At 41.3% G+C, this 26541-nt stretch overlaps 1 protein-coding gene across 11 annotated transcripts in view; it reads right to left on the bottom strand.

The window, feature by feature from the left end:
* The window catches only part of CELF1 (CUGBP Elav-like family member 1), a 77371-nt gene that overhangs the window by 10580 nt on the left and 40250 nt on the right, over positions 1–26541 (bottom strand). For 5 of the 11 annotated variants that reach the window (XM_073904612.1, XM_073904611.1, XM_073904613.1 and 2 more), the window contains 8 exons: positions 13044–13231; positions 11441–11523; positions 11013–11061; positions 5762–5896; positions 5134–5213; positions 4645–4806; positions 1890–1965; positions 275–403 (listed from right to left, as the gene is read on the bottom strand). In XM_073904612.1, coding sequence (XP_073760713.1) covers positions 275–403; positions 1890–1965; positions 4645–4806; positions 5134–5213; positions 5762–5896; positions 11013–11061; positions 11441–11523; positions 13044–13221 — 892 coding nt within the window. In that variant the 5' untranslated portion in view covers positions 13222–13231. Of the gene's footprint in view, positions 1–274; positions 404–1889; positions 1966–4644; positions 4807–5133; positions 5214–5761; positions 5897–11012; positions 11062–11440; positions 11524–13043; positions 13232–22854; positions 23007–24304; positions 24377–26541 lie in introns of those variants that run through there. The other 6 variants (XM_073904609.1, XM_073904610.1, XM_073904605.1 and 3 more) reach the window with 3 other exon arrangements.

Raw genomic sequence — 26541 nt, 5'->3', positions numbered from 1 at the left:
AAAGCACAAGACTGATACTACTCAAGTATTCTCTTAGTAAAAAGGTTTTCAGATTCCGATTACTGTTGCTGCAGGACATAAAGTCAAATGACAGTTATAACAAACTAAAAATTATGAGATTTCTCTTAAGTCAGAAGGTGACATTTGAAAATTAACTGTTCATAGTCTGACCCCTTTGGAAATAGATGTTAACTACTCTCTAGAATGACAGACCCCTCTCTGGGGATTCTGCCCAAGGCACACAAGGGCATGTTGGTTCCAATAACACACTTACCTGAACTGGTGAGTACGCTGAGGGGACTGCTGGATGTAGTGAGAGCATTGGTACCACTTGGTGTGTTCTGAGCTGCACTAGCTGCAGCAGCTAGAGCAGCCAAATTCTGTAACTGCATTGCATTTAACCCTGCAACATCCAAAGCAAGAGATCAGCCAGCACATAAAGGTTCCTTGTATCCGTTCCATCAATGACAGCACACACTGGTGAAGGCTGGTTCCAAAGAGGAACTATTCTAGGTAAGCCTTACAAGCAACACTACAAGGCTCTAAAAAAGATTCAGATATCACTCATTAAGAAACCTGACATCACTGCCTCAAGAGAAGATATCCAATCCAATAGCATGCCACCCCAAGTGAATATTCATAGAAGGGACTGGCAATGAGGAAACCAAGACAGGGTAAGGTCTGTGGTCCACCACAAAGCCAGGTGTCCAAGAGAACAACAAATGACAAAACTTGTGGCACAGAATGGAACTGCATCCGAGCCCCTCACTCGTACTTTATAGGGGATTTGCTCTTTCCAATGGAGGTGGACAGGCAGAAAACGCAGCAGGATCCAGGTGACCAAGGGGGATAATGACAGAGGAGGATGCACGTGAGAAAAGGAATAGGAGAAAGACTAAAGAAAAACCACCACTTGAATAGCAGATTACTCATTAGGAGGAGGAGAGAAAAACACCAAGGGAAAAAAACCTCCAAGCAACAGTTAAAAGGAGCAAGAAATCTGAACTGCACTGACAGTGTGCTGCAAACCACTCATTAGATGATGGAAAAGCAGATGGGTGGTGGTGGTTGGGGGGAGAGCTAGTGAGAATAAAACTGAACTACAACACAGATTTACAATCTAGCAAATTTCCAAAAACATAGCAAACTCCAAGTCCTTGAGCCAAAGTGAACCCCTATCAAAGTTTCTCATATAGCAAAATGCAGTTCACTTAAGACTACCCCTTTCTCAAATGCACCTGCTGAGCACGGGCATTTAATCCACGGCAGAAGGGACAGCGGCAGGGGGCACTGGAAATGCTTCGCTCCCCAACTCCACTAACTTGTTTGACAGCCCCACCTTCAAGTTTGTCTGTGGAGCCCCATCTTTTGTCATAACTTAGGTATTTGTCAATTAAGTTTTCCGTGCACATTAACAGCAACAAAAGGTAATTCACCTAAGAAATAACATGTGTAAGACACAGAGGTAAACTAACTGCCTAGATTCTAGCAGTTTCTGGTAAGACATTTGCATGAATGCTGTCTTAGGCTTCAAAGAGTCACTGGAAAAATCACTTTATTGGGGAAATAAAGAGTTCCTGCAATTTTCTCCTTATCAAAATGTCTTCAGATAGTCTACTTGTGCAAAGAGCTCTTCTCCATCTTCCTCCTCAACAGTTAAAGGGGTGGAGAGCATCAGACAACCCCAGAGCAATCTTGTATAGCAACTAAAAGAGCCACCTTCCAGAGACAAGGCAGTTGAGTCCTGGGATGTTCATCTCACGTTGGGTTTATGAAACGGGTGGGAAAACATCTGTTTTCTGTACAAACGGTGCAAAACTCTCAGACTGCTGTTGGCTGAGCCTCGTGGCCTGGTTGCTGCCGCTCCTCCACAGCAGTGAAACACTTACCTCCCATCGGGTGGAGGCCGCTCAGGGTGCTGAGGTTCCCAGAGGAGGCAGTCTGCTGAAGGAGCTGCAAATAAAGCTAGACATTACACCAAAAAACAGAACAAGAGTGAGAGTGAGGGCTGGTTCTGCATCTGGGATAACTCTACAGCACAGCAAAGCGAGAGTGCAGAGGCCCCCAGAGAGAAGAGAGTTGAAGACAAGAACCCAAGCCAACACAACAGAAACATGAGGCTTATGACAGCACAGGACAATACGACACGGCTAAAGCCCTGCCCCAGGAGACAGTTATGTTCACTGAGTACTGAGCCAGGCTCAAGTCCCTGGGCAACAGAGGGCAGCACAGCAGAGGACAGGAGGAGAGCAGAGAACTAAGCTCAACCCAAGCAGCTATGCAATCCACTGCAATGAGCATCCACACATGGATGACCGCCACTTCTAGTTCCTCTCTCCCAAGTTCTCCTTAGTTCGGGCCACACATCTTATTTTGTGATTGTTTCCGTCTAAATTTTCAATTTCTACCTCACACAACTATTTTAAATATCAAATCTAACCATTTCAGAGTCTTTCTTTCTTGGAGTCCTTCTTTGCTGGTCACAATAGACCCATGACTAATCAGTCTTCCCACACTCTCCACACACCCATCCAGCCCCATTTATCTCCTCCCCCCCAAATCGGTCTCTACTGTTGCAGATGACCAAATGATTGACAGACTGATAGATCAGTTCAGTGTGTATTCCCTTTCAATGGTTGTTCCTTAACAAAACAAGAGGGCCTGTCCATGAGCTTATGGATCTTTGTGACCTTATTCACTATCTTAGCATATAATAATCTGCGTCTAATAAACCTGCTGAAAACCTTTGCTCCATTCAAAGCCAATCACTTTTCCTTATGGACAACTGATATTCCTGTTTCTGTATCCTTTATTCAACCTGCTGCTCATTCCCATAAACACCTGACCTGGTTCCCCTGTCATCATGAACCTCTTTAGTCCACATAGGTTTCAGGAGGTCCACAAACCTCCGATACAGAATGAAAAAATGTGCATGCACATAATTTTTATCAGCCTCTCAGAGGGGTCCACACCCCACAAAGATTAAGAACCATTGCTCTAGTCCAAAAGAGATCAGGTTCAAGTCCACCTATTCCAGAAAGAACCTCACAATTAATGATAATGTACCATTTATACACCCACGTCTTTATTTTTGTCTGAAATACCTCGGGCAATGTGCTCAATTCCAACTGGTGGACTGTGCATACTGTACTTGGCACCTTCATTTCCTCCCTAAATGAGAACAGCTCTGAGGGCAGGGATCATGTCTAACTAAAACAAAGAGACTTTCAGGTCTCAACAAATACCATCATGCACTGCTGGATATGTCAATGGCAATAAAAAGGGGAGTCTTCCCTAAAAAGAGCTTCAAAACTAAGAAAAGCAAATGCTTATCATGGAGATCATTTTCAACATATTATCATTTTGGCAAAAGACCAAAATAAAATCTTCCTGAATTTTCTGAACTATATAAGCAATGTTCTAGCACTAAGAAACGTTTTAATCTGTTGAGATATATCAACCATCTACATTTTTTTTAAATATGTGATGATCTTTAAGATTTATTTATCTGAGAGAGAGAGAATGAGAGAGAGCATGAGAGGGAGGAGGGTCAGAGGGAGAAGCAGACTCCCCGCTGAGCAGGGAGCCGTATGCGGGACTCGATCCTGGGACTCCAGGATCATGACCTGAGCAGAAGGCAGACACTTAACCAACTGAGCCACCCAAGCGCCCCCCATCTACATTTTTTTACTTCGGAGAACTACTAGCTGGAAAACTGGGATTTCTTCTAACGTTTTAGAAATATGAAGGCCATATTTGGTGTCAAATTAGCCAAAACTCAGTACCGAAGGACAGAAATCATTGCCTTTCTTCTGTTTCTATATAGAACAATGTTTTAAAGGATGAGGAGTGAAGGACTATACTTATTCTTATGTGTGTATTTCTGGGACTATCCATACAAATCTAATGGTTTCAGCACTGATTTTCCTTCGGTGATAGCTTCACAGATGAGACAGTTTTAAGTGTCTTGTACCGTCTGCTATTCTTTCAAGGGTTAAAGCAGTGGTGATCCCCTATAATATATATTGTAGATCTAGTAAATCTAAATAACAAACTGGAGCCTTTGGACTACATGACTCAAACTCAACAAAAGAGAGATCAAATTAAAGGATCTATTTACAATGTAGTAAACTCAAATATACACCTGTAATACTCATTTAATAATGTCTGTATCAATATCTTGACCTCTCAGCGGGTGGGAAGAAACATTTATCATACTCTTCAGGGAAGACTCAACTAGGATTTTAAAGAAGCCTTCTGCATCTGGGAAAAAGAAATGGAGAAAGGTATTTGGTATTAAGGTATTAAGATTCCCTCAAGATTTTCTTTTAAAAAAACTAAAGGGACAGGGACATATGAGATCTTTCTAAATCTTTGTATCAGGAAATCAGGATTTCACTTTAATAGTAGTGGAAGTCTCAAGATATAACCCAAGATGTGTGATGAGAGAGAAAAGAGAAAGAGAGATGGTGAGACAGATACACTAACGTAACTTACAAGAATATTGCATTGCCTGAAGTTTTACAAAAAAACCCCCGACACGTTAAAGTCGTAAATGCCATTGTGTCTATTAGCTAGGGACAGCACAAGAAGAAACAGCTGGGAGCTTGCACAGTCTGCAGAAAGCAAACCACAAAGACTCACTGCTAAATACTGGGGTCCAAGAGTATTTAGACCAGCAAGGTTTCCCCACACAGATGCTGCGCTGATTTGCTGCATCTGCTGCTGGAGCTGCTGGGCCATTCTCTTCTGTTCTTTGTCCTTCTGCGTATCAGCAAATTTTACCACCATGGGAGATGAGCAACCCTACGAAAACACCAAAGCCAAAGGGTCAAATTCCTCCTTCTGGGTGAAAGAAAAAATCCTTTGTAGTGACACACAGGATGCATTCTAATTTCATTCACTGCCAAAATGACTCTCTTCCTGATAGACACAAGTGGCAAAAGACAAATTTAAAATGGCTACTTCTAATATGTTAACTTCAAGAGAGCATCATTTTTTTAACTTTAAGATGTTTAGCCTGCTTAACCTTTAGGGCAATCGGATGCTGTACATGCTGCAGAGCTTTGATGGCCAACTTGTCCTAGTACTCTCAGGCTAAGGAACTTTCCCTTTCATTCATCTGCTCCCTACCTCCATGGTCTGTGCTTGGTGCATTGCCTTGATAGCCGTCTGTGCCATGGCTCTTGTTGTAAAAGTCACAAATGCACAACCTGGTAAGAGAAGTGTCAATAACTCATTCATTCATTTGCTTATTAATTACCTGATAGACATTTACTGAGCACCTACTATGTGCCAAGTACTATGCTAGCAATACAGTTATGGTTCCTGCCTTCAGGGGGTTTACGATCTAGTGGAGGAGACAGATACATCGTAACAGTGCTAAGTGCTTTCATGAAAAAACAGGGAAGCACAATAGGAAAGTAAGTAACATGATAAGGGGATAAAGGAGGAATCACAGTCCTCTAGTTCCTCTTGAGAAGAAAGTGTTCCATTTTGGCATTAAGGACCTCTCCAAGCACAAAGAGAGAAAATTTTAACACATGAAACTGAAGTGTAGAATGTAGACTCCTTAGGGGGTTGGGACGATTCTAAAGGAATCAACTGGTAGGAGGAGCCATGATGGGACCTAGATTTACAACACCAAGCCCAACCTCTCCATCATGACAAGGCCATGTTGGCTAGGGAACACTGGTTTCCACTGGTCCAACTAAAAGAGACTCCAAATTTAAATACCTTTAAAAGCCAAAAATGTACCCACCTCGGCTCAGGCCATCAGGTCCCCGTAATATCCGGCATTCTTCAATCTGTCCAAATGAAGAGAACATGACTCGGATGTCATTTTCAGTGCACTTCTTGGAAATCATACCAATAAACAGCTTCCTGTCTTCCACTGCTAAGAGAGTAAAACACAAAAGGCTTGAACGTTACTACAAGAGATCGTGTAGCACAGACTCTAGAGTCAGACTATGTTTGAATCCTGGCTCTATGCCTCTAGACCATATTACTTGGATTCAAGATAAGCATTTTTTCATCATTTAGCACCTCCTCTTATAATCAATTGTACCTTAAGATTAAAATTGGAAGCATTTAGATGACATATTGTAGTTCTGTGAGCTTGTGAAAGTTACTTAACCATTCCACGGCTGTCACCTCTGATGAATAGGGATAAACGAGTTTATTTCAAAAGTAGCTGTAGGTATTACATGCAAAGCACATGCCTAGCACTTGGTGATGTTTGTTCTTACTAGCAGTACTACTGTACCAAAAGATGAGTTTTCACATTTAATTGATACGACAAGAGAAACACAACACCTTTCAGTGAGCCTGTCACTTTCCTTTTCTGATTATTCTCTCGAGGACCATGTTCTCCTCCTTAACTTGTCCATCCTCCCACCCCCATTTCTGTCCAGAAGAAATCATACTGATCAAAGACATCCTAGATTACTCTAAAATGTTCTTATACTGTTTACCTATTATTTACCATATTTAAAGAAAAAAACTATTTTTTAAAAGATTTTATTTAGGGGCGCCTGGGGTGGCTCAGTTAAGCATCTGCCTTCAGCTCAGGTCATGATCCCAGGGTCTTGGGATTAAGCCCCACATCAGGCTCTCTGCTCAGCAGAGTCTGCTTCTCCCTCTCCCTCTGCCCCTCCCCCCGCTCATTCTGTTTCACTCTTCCTCTCTCTCTAAAATAAATAAAATCTTAATTTTTTTAAGAGAGAGACAGTGAGAGAGAGAGTGCAAGCAAGCACAGAGGGACAGTGAGAGGGAGAAGCAGACTCCCTAGTGAGGAAGGAGCCTGATGCAGGGCTCAATCCCAGAACCCTGAGATCATGACCTGAGCTGAAGGCAGATGCTGAACCAGCTGAGCCACCCAGGTGCCCCAACAAGAAAAATCTAGATGATAGATTACTTAGTGCACTGGACTACTATCTTACTTCATACTCAAAATGGCTTAGACTTGAAACCATAAAACCTATAAGACCTGAAACCATAGAACTCCTAAAAACGTAAGTAGTAAAGCTCCTTAATATGGATCTTAGAGATGATTTTTTGGATCTGACTCCCAAGAACAAAGACAACAAAAGCAAAAATAAACAAGTGAGACTATATCAAACTAAAAAGCTTCTACAAAGAAAACCACCAACAAAATGCAAAGGCAACCTACTGAATAGGAGAAAATATTTGTAAATCATTTATCTGGTAAGAGGTTAATATCTAAAATAAAGACTCGTATTTGACGAAACGTTCAAGTCAAACACAGAATAAAGCCAGCAGGAAGAGACAGCATGAGGAACCAGAGAGCTTCTTCACCTGGTTTACGGACCATTCTGATGCAGGTGCAGATGAGTCAGGAGGGGTCATCAAAGATGGTATTTGGCCAAATCCGTTAGAGTACTACTTGGTTCCCGATATGGATGATGAAGAAGCGGAAGATGATGATGACGACGATGAAGAATAAGAAGGATTGGAAGATATCGGTGAAGGAGGAGATGAGGATGAAGGTGAAGAAGATTAAGGTGATGATGAGCGGGAGGAAGGCAAGGAGGATATAGGAGAAGACAACTAATGGAACGCTGATGGATTCCAACCTTCCTTTTTTAATTTTCGTCAGTCCCTGGGAGCAAGTTACAGTTGTTTTTTTTTCCCTCCTCTTGTGCTCATTCGCCCTGTTTTTTGAAGTCTCTTTTCTCTCCTTTTATATCATGGTTCTCAACTTATTTTGGGGGGAAATACCTTGAGCAGAATACAGTGGGAAAAGAATCTCTACCCCTTTCTGTTCCAAATTCATTTTTATCCCTTCCTGTCTCAAAAAACTTTATGGAATCAACACCACCATGCTCTGTGGGAAAAAAGAAAAACCTTCTGCTCCCTTAGCTCTGCTGGAAGCTGGAGGGTGCTAGACCCCTGTGTAGTAGTGCACAGAATTCTAGCTTTTTTCCTTTCTCTGTATATTGGGCTCAGAGATTACACTGTGTCTCTACGTGAATATGGACAGTTAGCATTTACCAACATGTACCTATCTACTCTCTCTTGTTTAAAAAACAGAAAAAAAAACTTTAAAAAATGGGGTTATAGGAGGACAGCAAAGGGTGGGTTTGAGATGTTTGGGTGGGTTAAGTGGGCATTGTGACATGGCTTCTCCTTTGGCATGTTTAATTGTGATGTTTAACGGACATCCTTGCAGTTTAAGATGACACTTCTAAAATAAAACTCTCTACTAATGATGACTTGAGCCCTGCCACTTGATGGGAGAATCAGCAGAACCTGTAGGACCTTATTTGGAATTGACATTCTCTATTATAATTTTGTTCCTGTTTATTTTTAAATTTTCTTTTTGTTTCACTGGAAAGGAAAGATGATGTTGTTTTAAACATTAAAAGTGTACAAGCTGCTTTGTTACAATGAAACTAAATGTGTACAAAAAGGATCTGGAGCTTTTCTCTCAGAACAGGTATATTTATTTAATATGATTTTCCAAGTATGACTTGTATAACGTATTGTCAAACTTTGTCACCCTGACTCCATATTTTTTGATACGCACTTTGCAGGGTGACCTCAGGGCTGTGTGGACTGAGAAAGGGATCTGAATCAATGTAGTAATGTCTCCAAAGCTAGGAGCCACAGTGGGTACAATCTGTGGTCAGTTTCTGAAATCTTCATATCCATCAGGATACCAGATTGCTCAAAACTCAGTTCTGATTATGTTGTGCCCTTGATTTGTGTCTCAAATTGGCATTTTTAAAAATGGGCCTTTATTTACCTGGATATAATAATAGTGCCTGCCACCACCATCAGACAGACCTGGTGCTCTAATGCCAAGTTACACACAAGGCAGTTACTGGCATGTCTTCATTGGTACTATGAAATGTGGCCAAGAAGACAGGCTCTCAGAGTAAGAAGTCCATATTGGTGGTAAGAAACTCAGGAGTACTTTTGTCTCAAAGTACTAGCTACTTAGCATATAGCTCTCCAGCGAGGCCTGTCTGTGTGAATCCGGGTGAGATGCCGGGCCCTGCTCTGCTAAATGCCATTGGGCACAGAATACCATTGGGCACAGAATACCATTTTGGGAAGCTGCCTAATGCATAAGCTTTTTAATGCTGTAAATTATAGTAGCTAAAATTAAATACCACTTAACTTTTTCAGAGATGAATTAATGGACAGTCTGGTCAAAATTCAAAGCTTTCTGATGTATAAAACTTTATAAACGGAACTATTCCATCAATAGGCAAAGTGTAATGAAAACCTGTCTAGATGGATAGTATGTAATCTCTCCACAGGTCTTGTTTAGTAATACATCTGTATACTGGTCAGGAATCTTGCTCCAATAAAGGAACATAAAGATTAAAATAAATAAATAAATAATAAAACAAAATAAAGACTCATACAACTCAACAGCAAATGAAACAAAACACCTGGTTAAAAGACGGGCTGAGGATGTAAACAGATATTTTTCCAAAGACATACAGACGGCCACCAGGTATACGAAAAGATGCTCAACATCACTAATTATCAGGGAAATGCAAATCAAAACCACAATAAGGTATCACCTCACACCTGTCAGAATGGCTATAATCAAAAAGACAAGAAATAACAAGAGTTGGTGAGAATGTGAAGAAGAGAGCCCTTGTGTACTGCTGGTGGAAATATAAACTGGTTGCAGCTACTGTAAAAATAAATATGGAGGGTCTCAAAAAATTAAAGAGAGCTAACCATATGATCCAGCAATTCCACTTCTGGGTATTTATCTGATGAAAATGAAAACACTAACTCCAAAAGCTGCACACTCAGGGCGCCTGGCTGGCTGAGTCAGTGGAGTGTGCGACTCTCGATCTTGGGGTTTTGAGTTCGAGTTCCATATTGGGTGTAGATATTACGTAAAAATAAAATCTTAAAAAAAGAAGAAAAGCTGCACACCCATGTTAACTGCAGCATTTTTTTTTAAGATTTTATTTATTTATTTATTTGAGAGAGAGAGAGCATGAGAGGGGGGAGGGTCAGAGGGAGAAGCAGACTCCCTGCTGAGCAGGGAGCCCGATGCGGGACTCGATCCCAGGAGCCTGGGATCATGATCTGAGCCGAAGGCAGTCGCTTAACCAACTGAGCCACCCAGGCGCCCTGAAGCATTATTTTCAATAGCCAAGAGACAGAAACCACCTAAGTGTCCACTGACAGATAACAGATAAAGAAAATGTGGGGTACACACATACACACACCTCGGATATTATTCAGCCATAAAGAAGAACGGAATCTTGCCATTGTGACAACACAGAAGGAAGGACCCTGCAGGCGTTATGCTGAGTGAAAGAATTCAGACAGAGAAACATACTGTCTGATCTCACATGTAAAACCTTAAAAAACAAATGAACAAACAAACCCACCCCCCACCCACGAAGTTCACAGATACACAGAACAGGACTGGGGGTTGCCAGAGGTCGAGCATAAGGAAGTGGGCAAAAAGGGCGAAAAGGATCAAAATGTACAAACTTACCAGTTAATAGTACTATACTGCATATTTAAAAGGTGCTTAGAAAGTAGATCTTAAAAATTCTCATCAAAAGTTTTTAGAACTTTGTATGGTGACAGATACTAACTAGACTTATCATGGGTGATCATTTCTAATATATACAAGTCCCGAATCATTATGTTCCACACCTGAGACAAATTTAGTATTTTGTCACTTAGATGTCAATTAAAAAAAAAAAAAAAACAGAAACAGGGGCGCCTGGGTGGCTCAGTCGTTAAGCATCTGCCTTCGGCTCAGGTCATGATCCCAGGGTCCTGGGATCGAGCCCCACATCAGGCTCCCTGCTTGGCAGGAGGCCTGCTTCTCCCTCTCCCACTTCCCCTGCTTGTGTTCCCTCTCTCGCTGTGTCTCTCTCTGTCAAATAAATTAATAAAATCTTAAAAACAATTGCTTAAAGCAAATAGAATCCAGATGCCATCAGAACGAACAGTAAACTAGAAGAAACCTTATAAGGGGAGGGCTTTACACACTTGCTTACCATTGTTCTTCTCACTGTCGGCAGGCTTCATCTGTATAGGATGATGCATCTAAAAAGGAAAACACACACATATTATCATTGTACCCACTGAAGGTATTCAGAAATATAAACGAGGACTCTAAAGGAAATACCGAAACTAGAGCCTTAAGAGTTTTCTCTGACCTCACATCTGCCTCATGATCATTTCTTCCTAAAATATCAAAATAGACAGAATCTGAATCAGGAAGTCAAAATTCCCTTGGCTAAGAGAGAACTAAACCACTTTCAGCCTATCTTCTTTGAAATGTTCCCTTTATGCCCTCCTTTATATCAATCCCTCGGGCAGTCACCTTTTCCCCAAAATGGTTTTCAGTGTGTGCGTGACATGCATAAGTATGTTCCATATTTGAAACCACCACAGTTCCACTTACTAGTAGGAGCTTTCTTACCCCTGGGAGGACCTTCATGTTGTGAAGAGCATTCTGCGCTTCTAATGCAGCTTTGCGAGTGTAAAATGTAACAAAACAGCACCCTGCAATAAATAAAATTTCACCAAATCAAACTCCTTTGAAAGCAGATAATCCCTAGAGTACTCCCTCCTCCATGGACATACTGGAACTTCAAAGAGAAGGCTAAACTTATTAAAATTAGCAATCCCCCTCCTGTGGGGGGGGAGAAGCAGAAAAAACCCTACATTACTTTCTATGCATTTTCTTTATCGTTATAGTCTCTGAGTTCTACTAAAATTCTTTAGCTGCTCCTCTAACTTCTCTGGGAAAGATAACTTCCCTTACAAATGTCATTGTACCATGCCATTCAACCCACCCTAGTTGGAGCACCAGGTTATGTGGGGTAAGACATTCAGGAACAAACAAAAGAGACGGGCCCTGCACTCTTGTGGCTTGTAGTCTACCAGGAACTCATTCTTTCTCAGAATAAATCACTCCTTACATTGTAGCCAATTTCTACCATATGCTTCAAACATAATTACCATTTATTAAATTATAAAATGACGAAAGAGCAAGAAACACTTAATATCTTTTTTTGGACCCTTGGTTTTCATCAAATATAATTAAGCTTCTAACAGCACATGGCCCTGACTGAGGAGATCTGCAGATTTTGTGCTTTGTATCTTTATTAGGGATAGGAGGGGAGAAGTTTGTCTTGTAAATATGGACTCCTAGTCCCAGGAGATACAATACTGATTCCTTTCAAAATCAGTGCAATTTTAGGATTCTAAATCACTATGCAGTGATTACATCGCCAGTCATTTTCAGAAACTATAATACTTTATATTTTTGGTTAATTATGCCAGAAAAGGAAAATAATTTCTCTGCTTCTAGATCCTCTGTTATTAAACTGGCTTCAAACATAACAATCCTGCTTGCTTACATCTGCAATGTAGAACAGCTTCCACAGAAAATTATTATGAAATAGATTATTTGGAAAAGAATATTATATGTGCGTGTACAGGGCAAAGCTAATGGCTTTTCTACCGTTGTTTCCATAAAGCTTCTACTTTGGTAGGTATTTCTGCAAGTAGCTCAGCCTTTCTTCCATTCATCTTGTAGGCTACAACAAACAGGTTACCTACAAACAGGTCCCTCCTGGTTGCTAAGCCATTCTGCAAGGCCTCTGTAACACTAACAGAAATCCACAGGTATGGTGTGGACAGTCTTTTTCTTTCAGCTTAGTCTAGCCAAAACACCAAAGAAAACCTTATGTGGTTGGTTTATTTCAACTTTGTCATTCCATTCCCAAGATCAAGAGACACTCACATTAAAAAGACACACACACACACACACACACACTCATGAGTCTGTCTCTTGAATTCAGAGCTCTCGCAAAGGACCACCTATAATCCAATTTACAAATTATCCTCATGATGTCACCTTAACTTTTTATTTTTATGCCATTAAATGTGTTTGGGCTGGAAGATATAACTACTATAAAAGGACATAGTTCCTCCCTTTAGAATGTGATCAGAGGAGCATTCTGGCAATGATAGCAAGCACACTGACAGAAATTACCTATAAAACCCAAAGCCCTTACCTTTGCTCTGAGGGGGGTTTTGGCTCCTATCCCTTAGGACATTGATTTCATAGACAGCACCATACTGTTCAAAGAGTTCCCTCAAGTCCTTCTCAGACCAGGTCCTCGGAACCTGGCCCACAAACATCTTGATAGCATCAAGATCTGGTTGGTCTGGGTGGTCCAGCGTGCCGTTCATTTTCTTTGAGCTGCATGAAACAAAATATAGCTTCTATTACGTATTCATGGTGCTCTCTAGGGGGATGTTTCTTTTCTTTAAACATCTCAACTACTTCCTGAAAAAGTAGGGGGAAAGAATTCTACTTCTTTTTACTACTGCCATTCAATACACCAGAGTTCCCTGGTCCTCCCCTTCACCCATGGCCATGCCTTCCATTAGATCCCAAACTGAAGTCACATTCTGATTAGGACATCCTGGGTTTTAACTAAGGAACCAGGCATCACTCATTCCTTGTCTAGCATGAGAACTCTCAGAACTTAAGACGTAAAGTTTCTAATGCAAGTTTTCATAGTTTTGAAGCACAGTTAACAAAACTTTTAAAAATGTACATAAAAATCACAAAGGACTCTTGATTATGGAATAAGATTCAGGACTCCCAATGTATACAATGACAGGTAAAAGTTTTCTTTCAGCAGACATCAGAACAGAACACTTGATTTCCAAGGCCTGAGCTAAGAAAAGAGTGGAAACAATGTTGGCCCGGGGCTCCTGGCTGGCTCAGTCAGTAGAACATGTGACTCTTGATCTCAGAGTTTTGAGTTTGAGCCCCACTTTAGTGGGGGGGGGAGGGTGGGAAGAAGAAGGCAAAAAAAGCTTTGCCTTTTAAACTGTCACAATCCTATCACATCAAACTTGTAATGCTCCTACTTAATACCTTCATTTTTATCCCTCCCACTACCAATAGCCTAGGGAGATTCCTTCCTGGACTACAAATGTTTCCAATCAGAATGAATCAAAGTCCTTCTCCTACCACTGCCCAAGATCTTACTCTTTAGCCTTCATCTCAACCATTAACAACTTAAATTCCAAATAGCTAGCATTGTTAACTTTTCTGTTAGTGTCTGCTTAATCCAGAAATCACTTCATCATATTCAAATTTGCCATGTCCTAACATCAACACTAAATAAAATGCTAGTTTTCTAGCAAAACAATAGTTTTTCCACCACTGCTATCTTCTGAACAATAACTGAAGACCCCTGAAAATGCTGGATCTATGCAGGTATTTCAACCTCTGTATTTTAATTACTATATGTCTTTTTTAAAAAGATTTGATAGTGTGTGCACGTGTGCAAGCACGTGCACACAAGCACAGGGGGAGGGGCAGAGGGACCAGGGGAGAAATTCAAGCAGACTCTCCACTGAGTGTGGAGCCCGACTCAGGGCTCTATCCCATTACCCTGAGTTCATGACCTGAGCAGAAATCAAGTCAGATTCTTAACCAACCGAGCCACCCAGGCACTCCATTAAATTTCTTACAACTGAACACCCACAGGGACTATTACATGTCACCTTGCCTGAATCTAGCACTAAATATCAAAAGTGTAAGACAAATGGCATATATAGACCAACTCTTGTCACGATGTCTGTAAAGGTTTCCCATACTCTTTCAGGTTAGTCAGTCTCGTCAGGACTCAAACAGTACTAAATTCCCACCTTCATTATAGTATTTACCACCTTTTAGCATCATCTGGCTGTATCTACCTCTCCCAACTAGACTGACAGTTCCTTGAAGGCAGAAACTGTTTTATTGGCTATTCATTCTTACAGCCACACCTGGTATATAGCACGTGGCTCAAAGAAGTACTCAGATCTGGGATGGGAGCAATTTCTTCTCAATAATTCCCCCCTTTAAGCAACTAATTCTGATAAAAATGAATGTTGTGCACAAAGAGGGCTCACGAATTAAAGAGCAGCAGCTAGTATCGCCTGTCATTATTTGATTCTCACAGATCAATATCCTTTTTTTGCCCAAGTGTTTTGAAATGCATTGTTTTATTGGCTTTCCTTTACTAATTCAAAACCAAGTGTGTCAAGTTGTTGTAAAAATATACTTGTAGTTACTTTTAGAAGCTTAATCGCAATGTTCTAACAGAAATCATGCTACTGTGATAAATAAAAAAAAAACAAGCCTCATGACTAATGAAACAATGGTGGCTGCTCCCTACAACTTGCCTCCAACAAGTTTAATTATCATTTTATTAAAATGCTGCTGGTCTTTAATCATATTTCTATTCTAGGGAGGGTTAACAGAGAACCCAAATGGCTCTCAGAATATGTTTTGATAAGGACGCTGACACTATTTTTGAAAAGAGGTGGGGGTTTATCAATTCGTAATTACACTGGAGGCAACAGCTCTCAGTCTGTCCCTTCCTTCTGCATTTGTGTGCCCTTTCTAAATTTTCTACATCACAGTTTAGTGCACAAGCAGAAGCACAGTCAATATATATGAATTATGATTTATCCAAAAGTACAGTGGAGACTTGGCATTCTAGACAAATGCCCTCCCTTTCTCTTTACTCTCCAAATCTTTCTCCATTTCTTCATGTCCACCCACTCCATGAACCACCGTTTCCCCTGTGTATCCCAATTCATTAGCGGGAAGAATCCCCTAGACCAGTGCTATTTAAAGTGCCTAAGGAGCAGGGGAAATCTTCAAACTTAACCCTTTAGAAACTTTTACAGCAATTGAGCTAAGTAACTTTATATATATATTCCATCTAGTGATAATAAAAAGATACGAAATGCAAGCTTACGCCTTATTATTTTGTTTTCCTACTAAAATGTTTTTATTGTGGTTTATAAGTCGGGTGGCAGCAGGACAGTGTTCTCACTGTCCTTCACCAATCTGAGAAGCACTTGTAGAGTGTAGCAAATTATCAGGCCAGGCTGAAGATGCCATGGACATCAGGTAACTGTGGAGTTTCTGCACTGACTTATCCCTTCCTCTAACAAATAGTGGGCACTTAGTTATACAGGCCTGACACTGTGTGAAATGTGGTATATGTTGTTGAATAAGGAAAATGTGGATATCAACTGTTACTGTGTCAGAGAACAATGTTCTTCTATCCTCAACCTTCCACACACAGTTCCAGTATGCATGTTGCCCTTAGTTAAAAGTCACCACTGCACAAAAGTCACCTGGGGACAAGACTCTCAATGTGATATGGCAAGGACCCCACATCATCCATGTATGGCATTTATTCCATGTATCACTAAAAACACTCTCAAACATGTGCCTTACCTCCCCATTGATGGGGAGCTCTTCAGAGTCCGTGATCATAAATTATTGCTATTTATTATGCCGACTCAAGAACCAATGAATTCAGCAGCCCCCTGGAGAAGTACCTATACTGTCCCTGTCATTCCTAAGAGGCAAGTCTATGGAAATTCTTTTTTTTTTTTTTAAAGATTTTATTTATTTGACAGAGACACAGAGAGAGCAGTAGGCAGAGCGGCAGGCAGAGGGAGAAGTAGACTCCCTGCGGAGCAAGGAGCCCGAGGTGGGGCTCGATCCCAGGATTCTGGGATCATGACCTGAGCTGAAAGCAGACGCTTAATGAGTGAGCCACCCAGGCGCCCAAGTCTATGGAAATTCTTATCCTCTGTGAAAGTATTGACCTGAGAGTAGGATGGAAGAGAGGAAAAGCAGGGCCCATAGCAGTGAGGGAAGAGGAGAGATGAGGAGGCAGCAAGTGTTTTAGGGGACAGGAACAGCACCAACCCACCTCTTCTAATGTTTCTGGCAGCAACTGGCAAATAACATTAGGAATGAGAAATTATGAAAAATCAGGACCAGATGCTGCCTTGTCTACCCTGATTCTTGATGGAACATGCCCCAGGAAAATAAAACAGAGAACCAATTTGGAAGAGAGACAGGAAAGAGAAAACTTATTTTCAAAGCACATACTTGTTCAGAATTCTTAAACCCTCTTTTCTCTTTCTCCTATCTCTCTTTCAAAACTTCCTGGCCTAAGGCCAGCTCAGGGGCACAGAGTTGATGTTCTGTCCCTCTCTCCCATCCCTTGACCCCAGCCAACTAGACGAGGGGGTGGATCCTAACCCAACAAACTGATCTACTGGCTAGCCAGAAATCTAAGACCTATGCCTAAAACAGAAAGACAGGCCTGGCCAATCAAGTTCCTTACCGCTACACTGAGCAAGTCAATAGCCACTGGCCACATGTGGCTACTGCACAGGACAGCAGAGGTATTTTATCATCACAGAAAGTTCTACGGCACATTACATTGCTCTAAAGAATCTGGAACTGGGGCACCTGGGTGGTTCAGTTGGTTAAGCGATTGCCTTTGGCTCAGGTCATGATCCTGGAATCCCGGGACTGAGTCCCGCATCGGGCTCCCTGCTTGGTGGGGAGTCTGCTTCTCCCTCTGACCCTAACCCCTCTTGTGCTCTCTCTCTCCAATAAATAAAATACAATCTTTAAAAAAAAAAAAAAGAAAAGAACCTGGAACTGGTTAACAGAAATAGGCAGTGCTCAAGTCAGAAGTGGGAGAGTTGCAACTAGAGATAGCGTAAGTTGACAAGATAAAAGGGCAGTGGCAAGAGATAACAAGAGGTCATCCTACGACATAGATGAAGGTTGAAAACATGATGCCAAGTGAAAGAAGCCAACCGCCAAAGGCTACACACTGTGTGATTTCATTTATGTAAAATTTCCAGAACAGATCAATCTATAAAAACAGAAAACAGGTTAGCAGGTGCCTACGAATGGGAACTGAGGGTGGGGAGGATGCCTGCTAATGGGACAAGATCTCTTCCTGGGGTGATAAAAGTGTCCTGGAATTAGACAGTGGTGACAAGCTGCACAACTCTGTGGATACAGTAAAAGTCACTGAACTGTGCACTTTTAAAAGGGTACATTTTGGGGCTCCTGGGTGGCTCAGCTGTTCCCTCTCTCACTGTGTCTCTGTCAAATAAATACAATCTTTAAATAACTAAATAAATAAAGGGTAAATTTGGTTGCGTGAATTACATCTTAATTTGAGAGAGAGACATATACAGAGCAAGAGGAGAAAACAGGCTGGAAGGACCGTGGCAAGGCAAAGCTGTGCTGCACCCACAGTTGTGAGGTGACTGAAAAGCAGAAGTGGCAGCACATGCAGAGAGAGCAGAACATGTGTCCAGGGCCAGAAAGATGGGAGTTTCCAGGTCTTCCGGCTGTGGAGTTCCTGATTACATTACAGTCTCGTCCATGTGTGTCCTTACAAGAAAACCCTCTAATATATCAATATATGCTAGTTCGACTGAGTATCTGTTCCTTGCAGTCAAACAGGCTAGCAAATACTACCTTTATATCTGTTTAAAAATCATTTCCTTGGGGGGAACGAAATGGGTAGAGGGGATTAAGTAAGTACAAATTTCTAGTTACAAAATAAGTAAGTCATGGGGTTACAGCATGGGAATATAGTAAATACAACTATTAACTCTTCAGGGCACCTGGATGGCTCAGTTGGTTAAGCGTCTGCCTTCAGCCCAAGTCATGATCCCAGGGTCCTGGGATTGAGCCCCACATGGGGCTCCCTGCTCAGTGGGGAGCCTGCTTCTCCCTCTCCCTCTGCCGCTCCCCCTGCTTGTGCTCTGTCAAATGAATAAATAAAATCTAAAAAAACAAAAAAACAAACTATTAACTCTTCAAGGTAACGGACAGTAATTAGACTTATTGTCATGACCATTTCACAACAATACAAATGTCAAAAACTGTGCTGCACACCTGAAACTAGTATGTCAATTGTACTTCAATACATTTTAAAAAATCATTTCCAAAACCTTTCGTTACTCATTTTTTTCTCTCACCCCTTCTCACTACCTGTTGACCTCCACTTGTTCATTACATAAACAGAAAAATTTCAGATACTTACCAATCCTTCCAACTCCCCAAGGGGCATAAATATTTGCTACTTCCCGATCTCCAGCCACCCACCCACCCCTATCAGGTCCCTCTCTGTGCTGTGGAAACTGGCACAGAAGAACATGAGAAGAGAAAGGACCCAGAAACACTGGCCTGAATTACTTACCAGCTGTTCTCTAGTGCAAACCAGACAAAATGCATGTACGCTGGAAGGAAGAACTTCCATTTGGATAAAGGGAAATCTTCCTGTTAGTTGGGGTGTTAGGTACTAGAAAAGGCTAGTAATAAAGGTTTTTAAATCACCTTTCAGCAACTGACCAGGCTAACGATCTGCTTGTGAAGGTTTTCAGCCTTTTCTGAGGAAGGGAGATAACATCTGGAGACTTTAGTTCAGTAACTACCTTTAATTATAAAAAAAAAAACAACAAACCTCACAGGGCTTATCATTCATTCAGCTGTATTTCCCAAGTTCCTACTATGTGCAAGATACCACACACTATAGGGGGCTATAGAAGGGGACTGAGCAACACTGCCCTGAAGGCAATGACACTGAACAACTGGAAGGACACAACTATAATGCCCTACAAATATTTTCACAGATATATAAAAGTTCTGTGAAAGAAAGTGGCTAGGATAGGTTTTTTTATTTGGGGGAGGAGGGCAGGGGTTTAAGGTGAATGGACAGAGGAGCTGGAAACACTGCTGTATAGCATGGAATGATGAGGGCATGGTAAGAACTCAGGAAAAAGAGATCAGAGGAGAGTGAGACAGACAGCATCAGAAAGGTAGAAAAGGACCTGAGAAAGCGAGGGGAGAGTACACAAACATTTTAAAAGATTAGAAAAAAGAGAGAAAACATTAGAAAATCAATGAGAATAAACAGACAGGTTGGAGAGACCCAGTGAAGAGCTTTTCATGTGATACTGACAGGCTTGGACTTTATTCCAAGATTTTTAAACAAGGCAGTGATCAGATTTATCTTTTAAAAGACACCTGTCAGGGGTGCCTGGGTGGCTCAGTTGTTTAGCGTCTGCCTTCAGCTCGGGTCATGATCCCAGCGTCCTGGGATAGAGCCTCATATTGGGCTCCCTGCTTATTGGGGAGCCGACTTCTCCCTCTTCCTCTACCGGCTGCTGCTCCCCCTGCTTGTGCTCTCTGTCAAATAAATAAAAATCTTAAGAAAAAAATAAAAAAATAAAAGATACCTGGCAATAATACAGAGGATGAAATAAAATGGGAAAATACGGAGATTTCCATACAAACTAGCTCCCAAGATTAGGGCCCAGTCTCAGGCAATGCTGAAAAATTTGGGGGCAGGACTCATAGAACTTGGGAGATCCCTTGATGAAAAAGAGGAAAAGGGAAGAAGTTACTGATCACTCCTGGGTTCTAGTAGAGACAATCTGGGAAAGTGTTTTTGCATGGGAAGTTCAGGGGACATTTGGGTGATTAAATACTGAGATCTGAGAATCAGAGAAGTACATTGGTACCCCCTTAAGCCAAGGGAAAGCCAAGAGAAAAGGGCCTGAGCTACACCTCCTGAACAACACCCAGCTCCTAGGATATAAGCAAAGTAAGAGGAACCAGGGAAGCTGAAGAGTGGTCAGAGCAGAATCAAGGACATTGTTAAAAATAAGAAAAGAAACAGGCACCTGGGTGGCTCAGTTGGTTAAGGGACTGCCTTCGGCTCAGGTCAGGATCCTGGAGTCCCAGGATGAGTCCAGCATCAGGCTCCCTGCTCAGCAGGGAGTCTGCTTCTCCCTCTCACCCTCCCCCCCCTCATGCTCTATCATTCTCTCTCAATAAATAAATAAAAATCTTAAAAAAAAAAAAATAAGACTAGGAACTACAGTTCAGGTCCCCTGACCCTTCCACGCCTCCACCAGCCATTCTTCTCTTCTTTGTTGTAAAGAAATTTTGAAAAAGATACATTGCTCAATTATATTCCCAGGCAAAATCACTTGAGAGAGAAAACCAGTGATATCAAGTCTCCTGCTAATGAGTATGAGTTAAAAGAAGAGCTGAGAATCCAACAAAAAAGTGGCAAACACACCATCAAGAACTTCCTTAACTCTGTGGTGTTTTGGCATATAATACCCATGGGAGTGGGCCCGAGGACTTGCAATAATGAGAGGAGCTGATGGGTACCTGGCTCAATGACACCTGAGACAACCTGGTCTAGGGGTAAAAAATAAAAAGAGGGTATCATTAAACTTGGTTTTAGGTCCAAGGCTGACACCAACTGTCCCCAGGCAAGTCAGCTATAGCCTCTCTCAACTGGGTTTCTCATCTGTAAAACAGGGGCAATAGCCTGTGACCAATTAACTTCCTGAAGCTTTTATAGGATGGAGGACTAAACAAATGCAAACGCACTAGGGAAGAAATGATGCGATGGTGTCCCATCACCTCTAACAGAATGAGCTGCATTCAGTCCATTAGCTCTCCAACTTTAGTGTGCATGAAAACCCCATGGGACATTGCTAAAATACAGATTCTGGGGTCCTGTTCTAAGCATAAGACTATCTGGGCATGGGTCCAGGGATCAGCACTTTTACATTCCAGGTAACTTTCCTGCAGCGATCTGTGATCCAGATTTCATGGGATACTGAACTAGTCTAACCTCATGAAAGATGAGAAATCAGGCTGAGGAAAAATGCTGTATCTACGGGCCAAATAAAGGCAGTGGCAAAGCATGGAGAGAAACTGTTACAATGAAAGACAATTTGAGCCACAAAGTCCTCTTTCTAAGGAGATATATCTAGTACATGGGAGTACTTCTATTATGTATTAAGTCTTTACGGTGGCATTCAGTGTGATTTCACTTGTTATCTACAGCTAAAATAAAATTTTAGCAGTAAAGAACTTGCATAAAAAGACACATCTAAATTACCATTATTTTTGGATACTACAGAGAAGGCATAGCGTCCATTGCAAAGGAGAAAGCCAGCTAACTTTGAGATCCCCCAAACCATTCCACAGAGCACTGTTTAAAATATGCTCTTATCCACACCTGTTACATGTAATCCCAAGGGTAAACTGATTTCCAATGGAGGCCCTGATCTCAAGGCCTTACACTACCACCTGTTATCTAGGGACTATTCTAGCATTTAATATTCTTGGCTTTGAATAACCTAAGGCTCATCTGCTTGAGGTTTCAAGATACTCTGAAGCCTGGTTAAAGTAACTGAAATCAGGAGTCAGAAATGTGTTCTTCTCTACCAAGTGCAGAATTCAGGTTCCCTGAAGCTACAGCTCAGGGCCAGGTTAGCAATTTAGCTGCGTACAACAGCAGCGTCACTTCCTGAACAGTACTGCACACTGATTAGATTTCTCATTCCCCTGTTGAAAATTTGGGCAAACTGCCAATCAAGATTGATCCAGTTTTGCTTTTTTTGGGGGGGTCAATCTGACATCCCTGAAATCATGTATTGTGTTGTATTTTCAATTAGACTGGGAAAAAAATCAGAGCCCAGGGTTACAGTTTAGATACCAATACAGCATTCTGCATACAACACTAAATACACTCTAGTAACCAGTCTCCTCTGTGATCTAAGAATTTCACATACATAACTTCCCAAAAGATTATTTGAAATTGCATACCCAATGCAAAGCAGTAAAGCTAAGGTTAAAAAAAAAATACCTTGGAATCTATCATATGGGAAAACACTACAGCTTGAAGGATTGGAGCCAACACACTTGAGTTGATGTTGCTGCTCATATATCAAATACACCCTTCTGTAGAGAACTTAGTTACAGCCCCAAGGAAATCAGCAGTGATGAGACAGAATCAGACTACAATAGAAAATAATAATAGTGTGGACTTTGGCTTCCTCACCCAATTTTTTCTTCCCTCTTTTAGGGAAAGGGACCAGTTTCATCAAATAACAAAGAAAATAGCCCAGTTCCTCTGCTTATGATAAAAATTAGACGACAAAAATACTTACACAGGACTGGAATTCAAAGAGCAATGATCCACCATCATTTCTGGAAGGAAATCCAACTTAAACGCAGCCATCACCTCACTCTCCCCTTCAGAAGCCAATGATATTAACTTGCTGCACTTGTCTGATCCACAAATACACACAGCTTTAGCTTCCTGGGCCCCACAAAAAACACAAAGTGGAAAGAGGAGCTCAGGGAAACCAGCAGTAAGTGCCACAGAAACAGGCAGGACTGGGGAGGGGAAGGGGAGTACTGGATTAAAAGGGGGATGTGAGCATGTGAAGGGAGGCTCAGCCCGGCACACAATGAAAGTGCTGATGCGCCAGGCTGGGTTTGTGTGATTTTCCCTGGCGAAGCAGTACTAAGTGCACTGTCAGATAAATACAGTGTCAGATCCATGAAGATAGCAGTGGCTAACAGAGCAGAAGAAACACAAACTTGTTTCACATCCTCCAAACTCCTTTCTGCAAATCTAGTTTTGAGGGGCCCCAAAGCCTAAAAACTACCTAAAGCAAAAAAACAAACAAACAAACAAACAAAAAAAGAACAAAACCCAAAAACCAAAAATGAAAACAGCTTAAGGAAAAAAAAAAGAAAGCTCACCTCATGTGGTCTGAAAATGTTTCTGGAAAGGAAAACTGGGTTGTTGGCCTTGGTTTAAACTTAGTTACCATGTGCCAAAGACAGCAATGAGCACAGTGCTGGGTCCAAACTAACCTCAGCATAGTCACATAAGGAATGGTTCAGACCGTCAGAAGCAGGCCAGAGGCCAGCTGGCTGAAGAACTGGTCACCAAAAACTTAAGGGCTCATATACTAACTACTACCTGCACTGGACCAACCCCAACTTCTTGATGGTGTGCTGAGAGCAAATGTGCTCCCTAATGGTTCCTTATCAGAGTGAAGGACTTTTTAAAAATTCCTGATTCAGTGACCTTCATTAGGTGGGACAGGCAAAACTTTACTCTGAATCTTATTTTACCAGAAAATTTAAAAAGCAAAAATAAAAATGGAATAGTAATATTCTGCCTTTTGATAGAATACTAGGAAACAATGTCTTTTCTGTTGTTCGACCTTTCTAGAGAAACAAAAACCACCAGAGTGATGATAATGAGAAAGAAGCGGGGCCCACTAGGAGCAAACACTCAAACATGTAAGGGAAGGACAGAGGAATGTAAACGAAGTCTCTTCGTTCTCCATCCTCCTTTAAACTGATGCTAAAACCAAGATTAATGAACACACACATAAAAATTCTATTATGGGTGAGCAGTAGAAATGGATATACTTAGCAGTCAAGGCAGATGTGGTGCTCCCGTTCTCAATTTAGCTTCCCATCCTCCAAACAACAAATGGTGGCATTTCAATATTTAGGCAGTGACTCTAAAACTATATCTCTGAAGGCTCCCAAATTGCGCAGGCCTTCTTTCCATTTTTATCATTAGGATCGCCTTACCTCAAAGATTTCACTTCACTCAAGCTCAGTTCACAACACAGGGAATTTTGAAAAAAGGAAGTTATGTTCAGCCTGTAAAGAGGTAAACAAATGAACTCCTAAACGTATAGCGTTACTTAAAAACAAAAATAATGAAAGGCAACATGTCATTGCGTAGGCCTAAGTGTTGTAGCCTGGCTAACAGTGCCTGACCCCCATCTGCATCTGACCATGGAAGGTAGAAACTGTGTCTCCTAATAAACAGGCATAACCATCCGAAAGTTAGAACTACAACAACAGCTAACCGCTTTTCTATTTTGTCAGAGACCCTGGCTCCTCTGACCTACTACTTTGGAGAGAGAAGTTGCAGGAGATCTCTTCCACCTACTAAAGGGGGACGCTAAACCAGGCTGCAGTGAGAGGAGACTGCAACGGGCACACAGAGCACACAGTTCATCAAATGCTGACTGCCAGGCAGGCAGAAGACAGTAACCCTAGCTGGGACTGGTTAAGTTACTGGTTAGTTCTGACCTCGCTTCTTCTATGTACCCTGGAGCTGATCACATGCCTCTTCCTATAGAAAGCTATCAGGACCAAGGAGTAACTTTGTGAGGCCGGTCAACAACTAAATTAGGGTTGTTTGGGTTTTTTTTTAGTTCAAGGGTTCCTTTAAAAAGGAATCAACAATAAGGAATCTCACTGGTTATTGTTATGCTTTCACTATTCACTAAAAATATATCTAGTTCTATCCCCATTTTAATCAGAATCACATGTATAACGAAAGTATTTAATGTGGAAGACTTTACTGAGCAGCCAGGCACTGCTCAGTGCATGGAAGGATGTGCACTCCTTACAGTAATTTTTACCAAGCCAAAGGTTGAAAAGCACTGGTTTTAGAGTAATGTTTTAAAATCTATTTTATGATTTATAAGACAAGACTGCTTTAAAAACTTAAAAGATGGAAATGTTATCACATGAAGGAGGACGCTTCTCTTTAGTCAGGTCACAAGAGTCATCTCAGTATAATTAAATTCAACATGCTTGTGGGAAAAGAAAGTACGGAAATTTATCACAAGTCACAATTTTAGAGAAAGATTAAAAAGTCAAGTGATGATAAAAACAATTATTCAAATACAAAAATGCAGATGTTAAGGGAAAATTAAAAAGTAGAATTAGCAGTTACTCACAGAAAACTGCCCATAGGTTGTTTTTTAAATTTCTTAATCAGAAACACATTCCAGGCTTTTCCCACAAAGGATGCATTAAAAGTAAAGACATGGCAGGAAAGCTTATAACCAAGGGTCCACTGCAAGAGGTTTTAATTTTCCCTCACTCCCTTTTTACTGTCTGTCCTCTCACTATAAATTTACATACATGGTTTCCTTTTCTTTCCCTGATGGTCTGTGTTAGTTTTCTTTGCCTTGAATATTCTCTACTTCTTTTCTAAGGGCAACAATTCAAAAGCCCAATGATGTGAGGGTAGGGGCAATCAGCCTGCTGTAACATTAAGAACCAAAATCATTAAAACTGACTGGTAGATAAGGGAAACCCTCTAAAGAACAGCACACATGGCATTCAGAACATCAGAATGGAATAAACAGTTTAAAAAACTGGATTAGGAGAGAGAAATGCTAGAAATCACAGCAGTTGTTTTGTCAAAAGAGTGAAAGAGCAAAGAAAAGCATAGTTGAGCAAAAAGGCCCAGGTAGCACATGCAAACGTCAGGCTGTCTATCTTGACTGATAGAACCAGGGAGTTCAATGACAAGTGAAAGGATTTTATACTTCTACCCCAATAATCTAAATGAGTTTTAAAGGGCAAAATGTGACGTCTGGTTATATGAGCATAAAGAAAATCAGAGCCTACTGCCAAATTATAAAAGAGAACCTATGTCATTAAAAACCACCAACAGTCTATATAAGGAAAAGTGTAATAATCTAGGGAAAACTCATGACATCTCAGACAGTTAAATGGATTAGATATTTCCCCCCCAAAGCTTCTAGCAGTTAGGTGACAGAAGGGATGTAGAAAAGAAGCTACTGATACTACTTGAAAATAGGGGCCCCTGGCTGGCTCAGTTGTTGAGCATCTGCCTTCGGCTCAGGTCATGGTCCCAGGGTCCTGGGATAGAGCCCCGCATCAGGCTTCCTGCTCAGTGGGAAGCCTACTTCTCCCTCTCCCATTCCCCCTGCTTGTGTTCCCTCTCTCTGGCTGTGTCTCTTTCAAATAAATAAATAAAATCTTAAAAAAAAAAAAAA

This window comes from Callorhinus ursinus, unplaced genomic scaffold, assembly GCF_003265705.2.
Source record: "Callorhinus ursinus isolate GAN/ISIS: 27379988/994484 unplaced genomic scaffold, GSC_fseal_2.0 scaffold21, whole genome shotgun sequence".
In the NCBI taxonomy this organism is placed as follows: Eukaryota; Metazoa; Chordata; class Mammalia; order Carnivora; family Otariidae; genus Callorhinus; species Callorhinus ursinus.
Note: the sequence above shows the minus strand (reverse complement) of the source record. Positions and strands in the feature narration are given on the sequence as shown.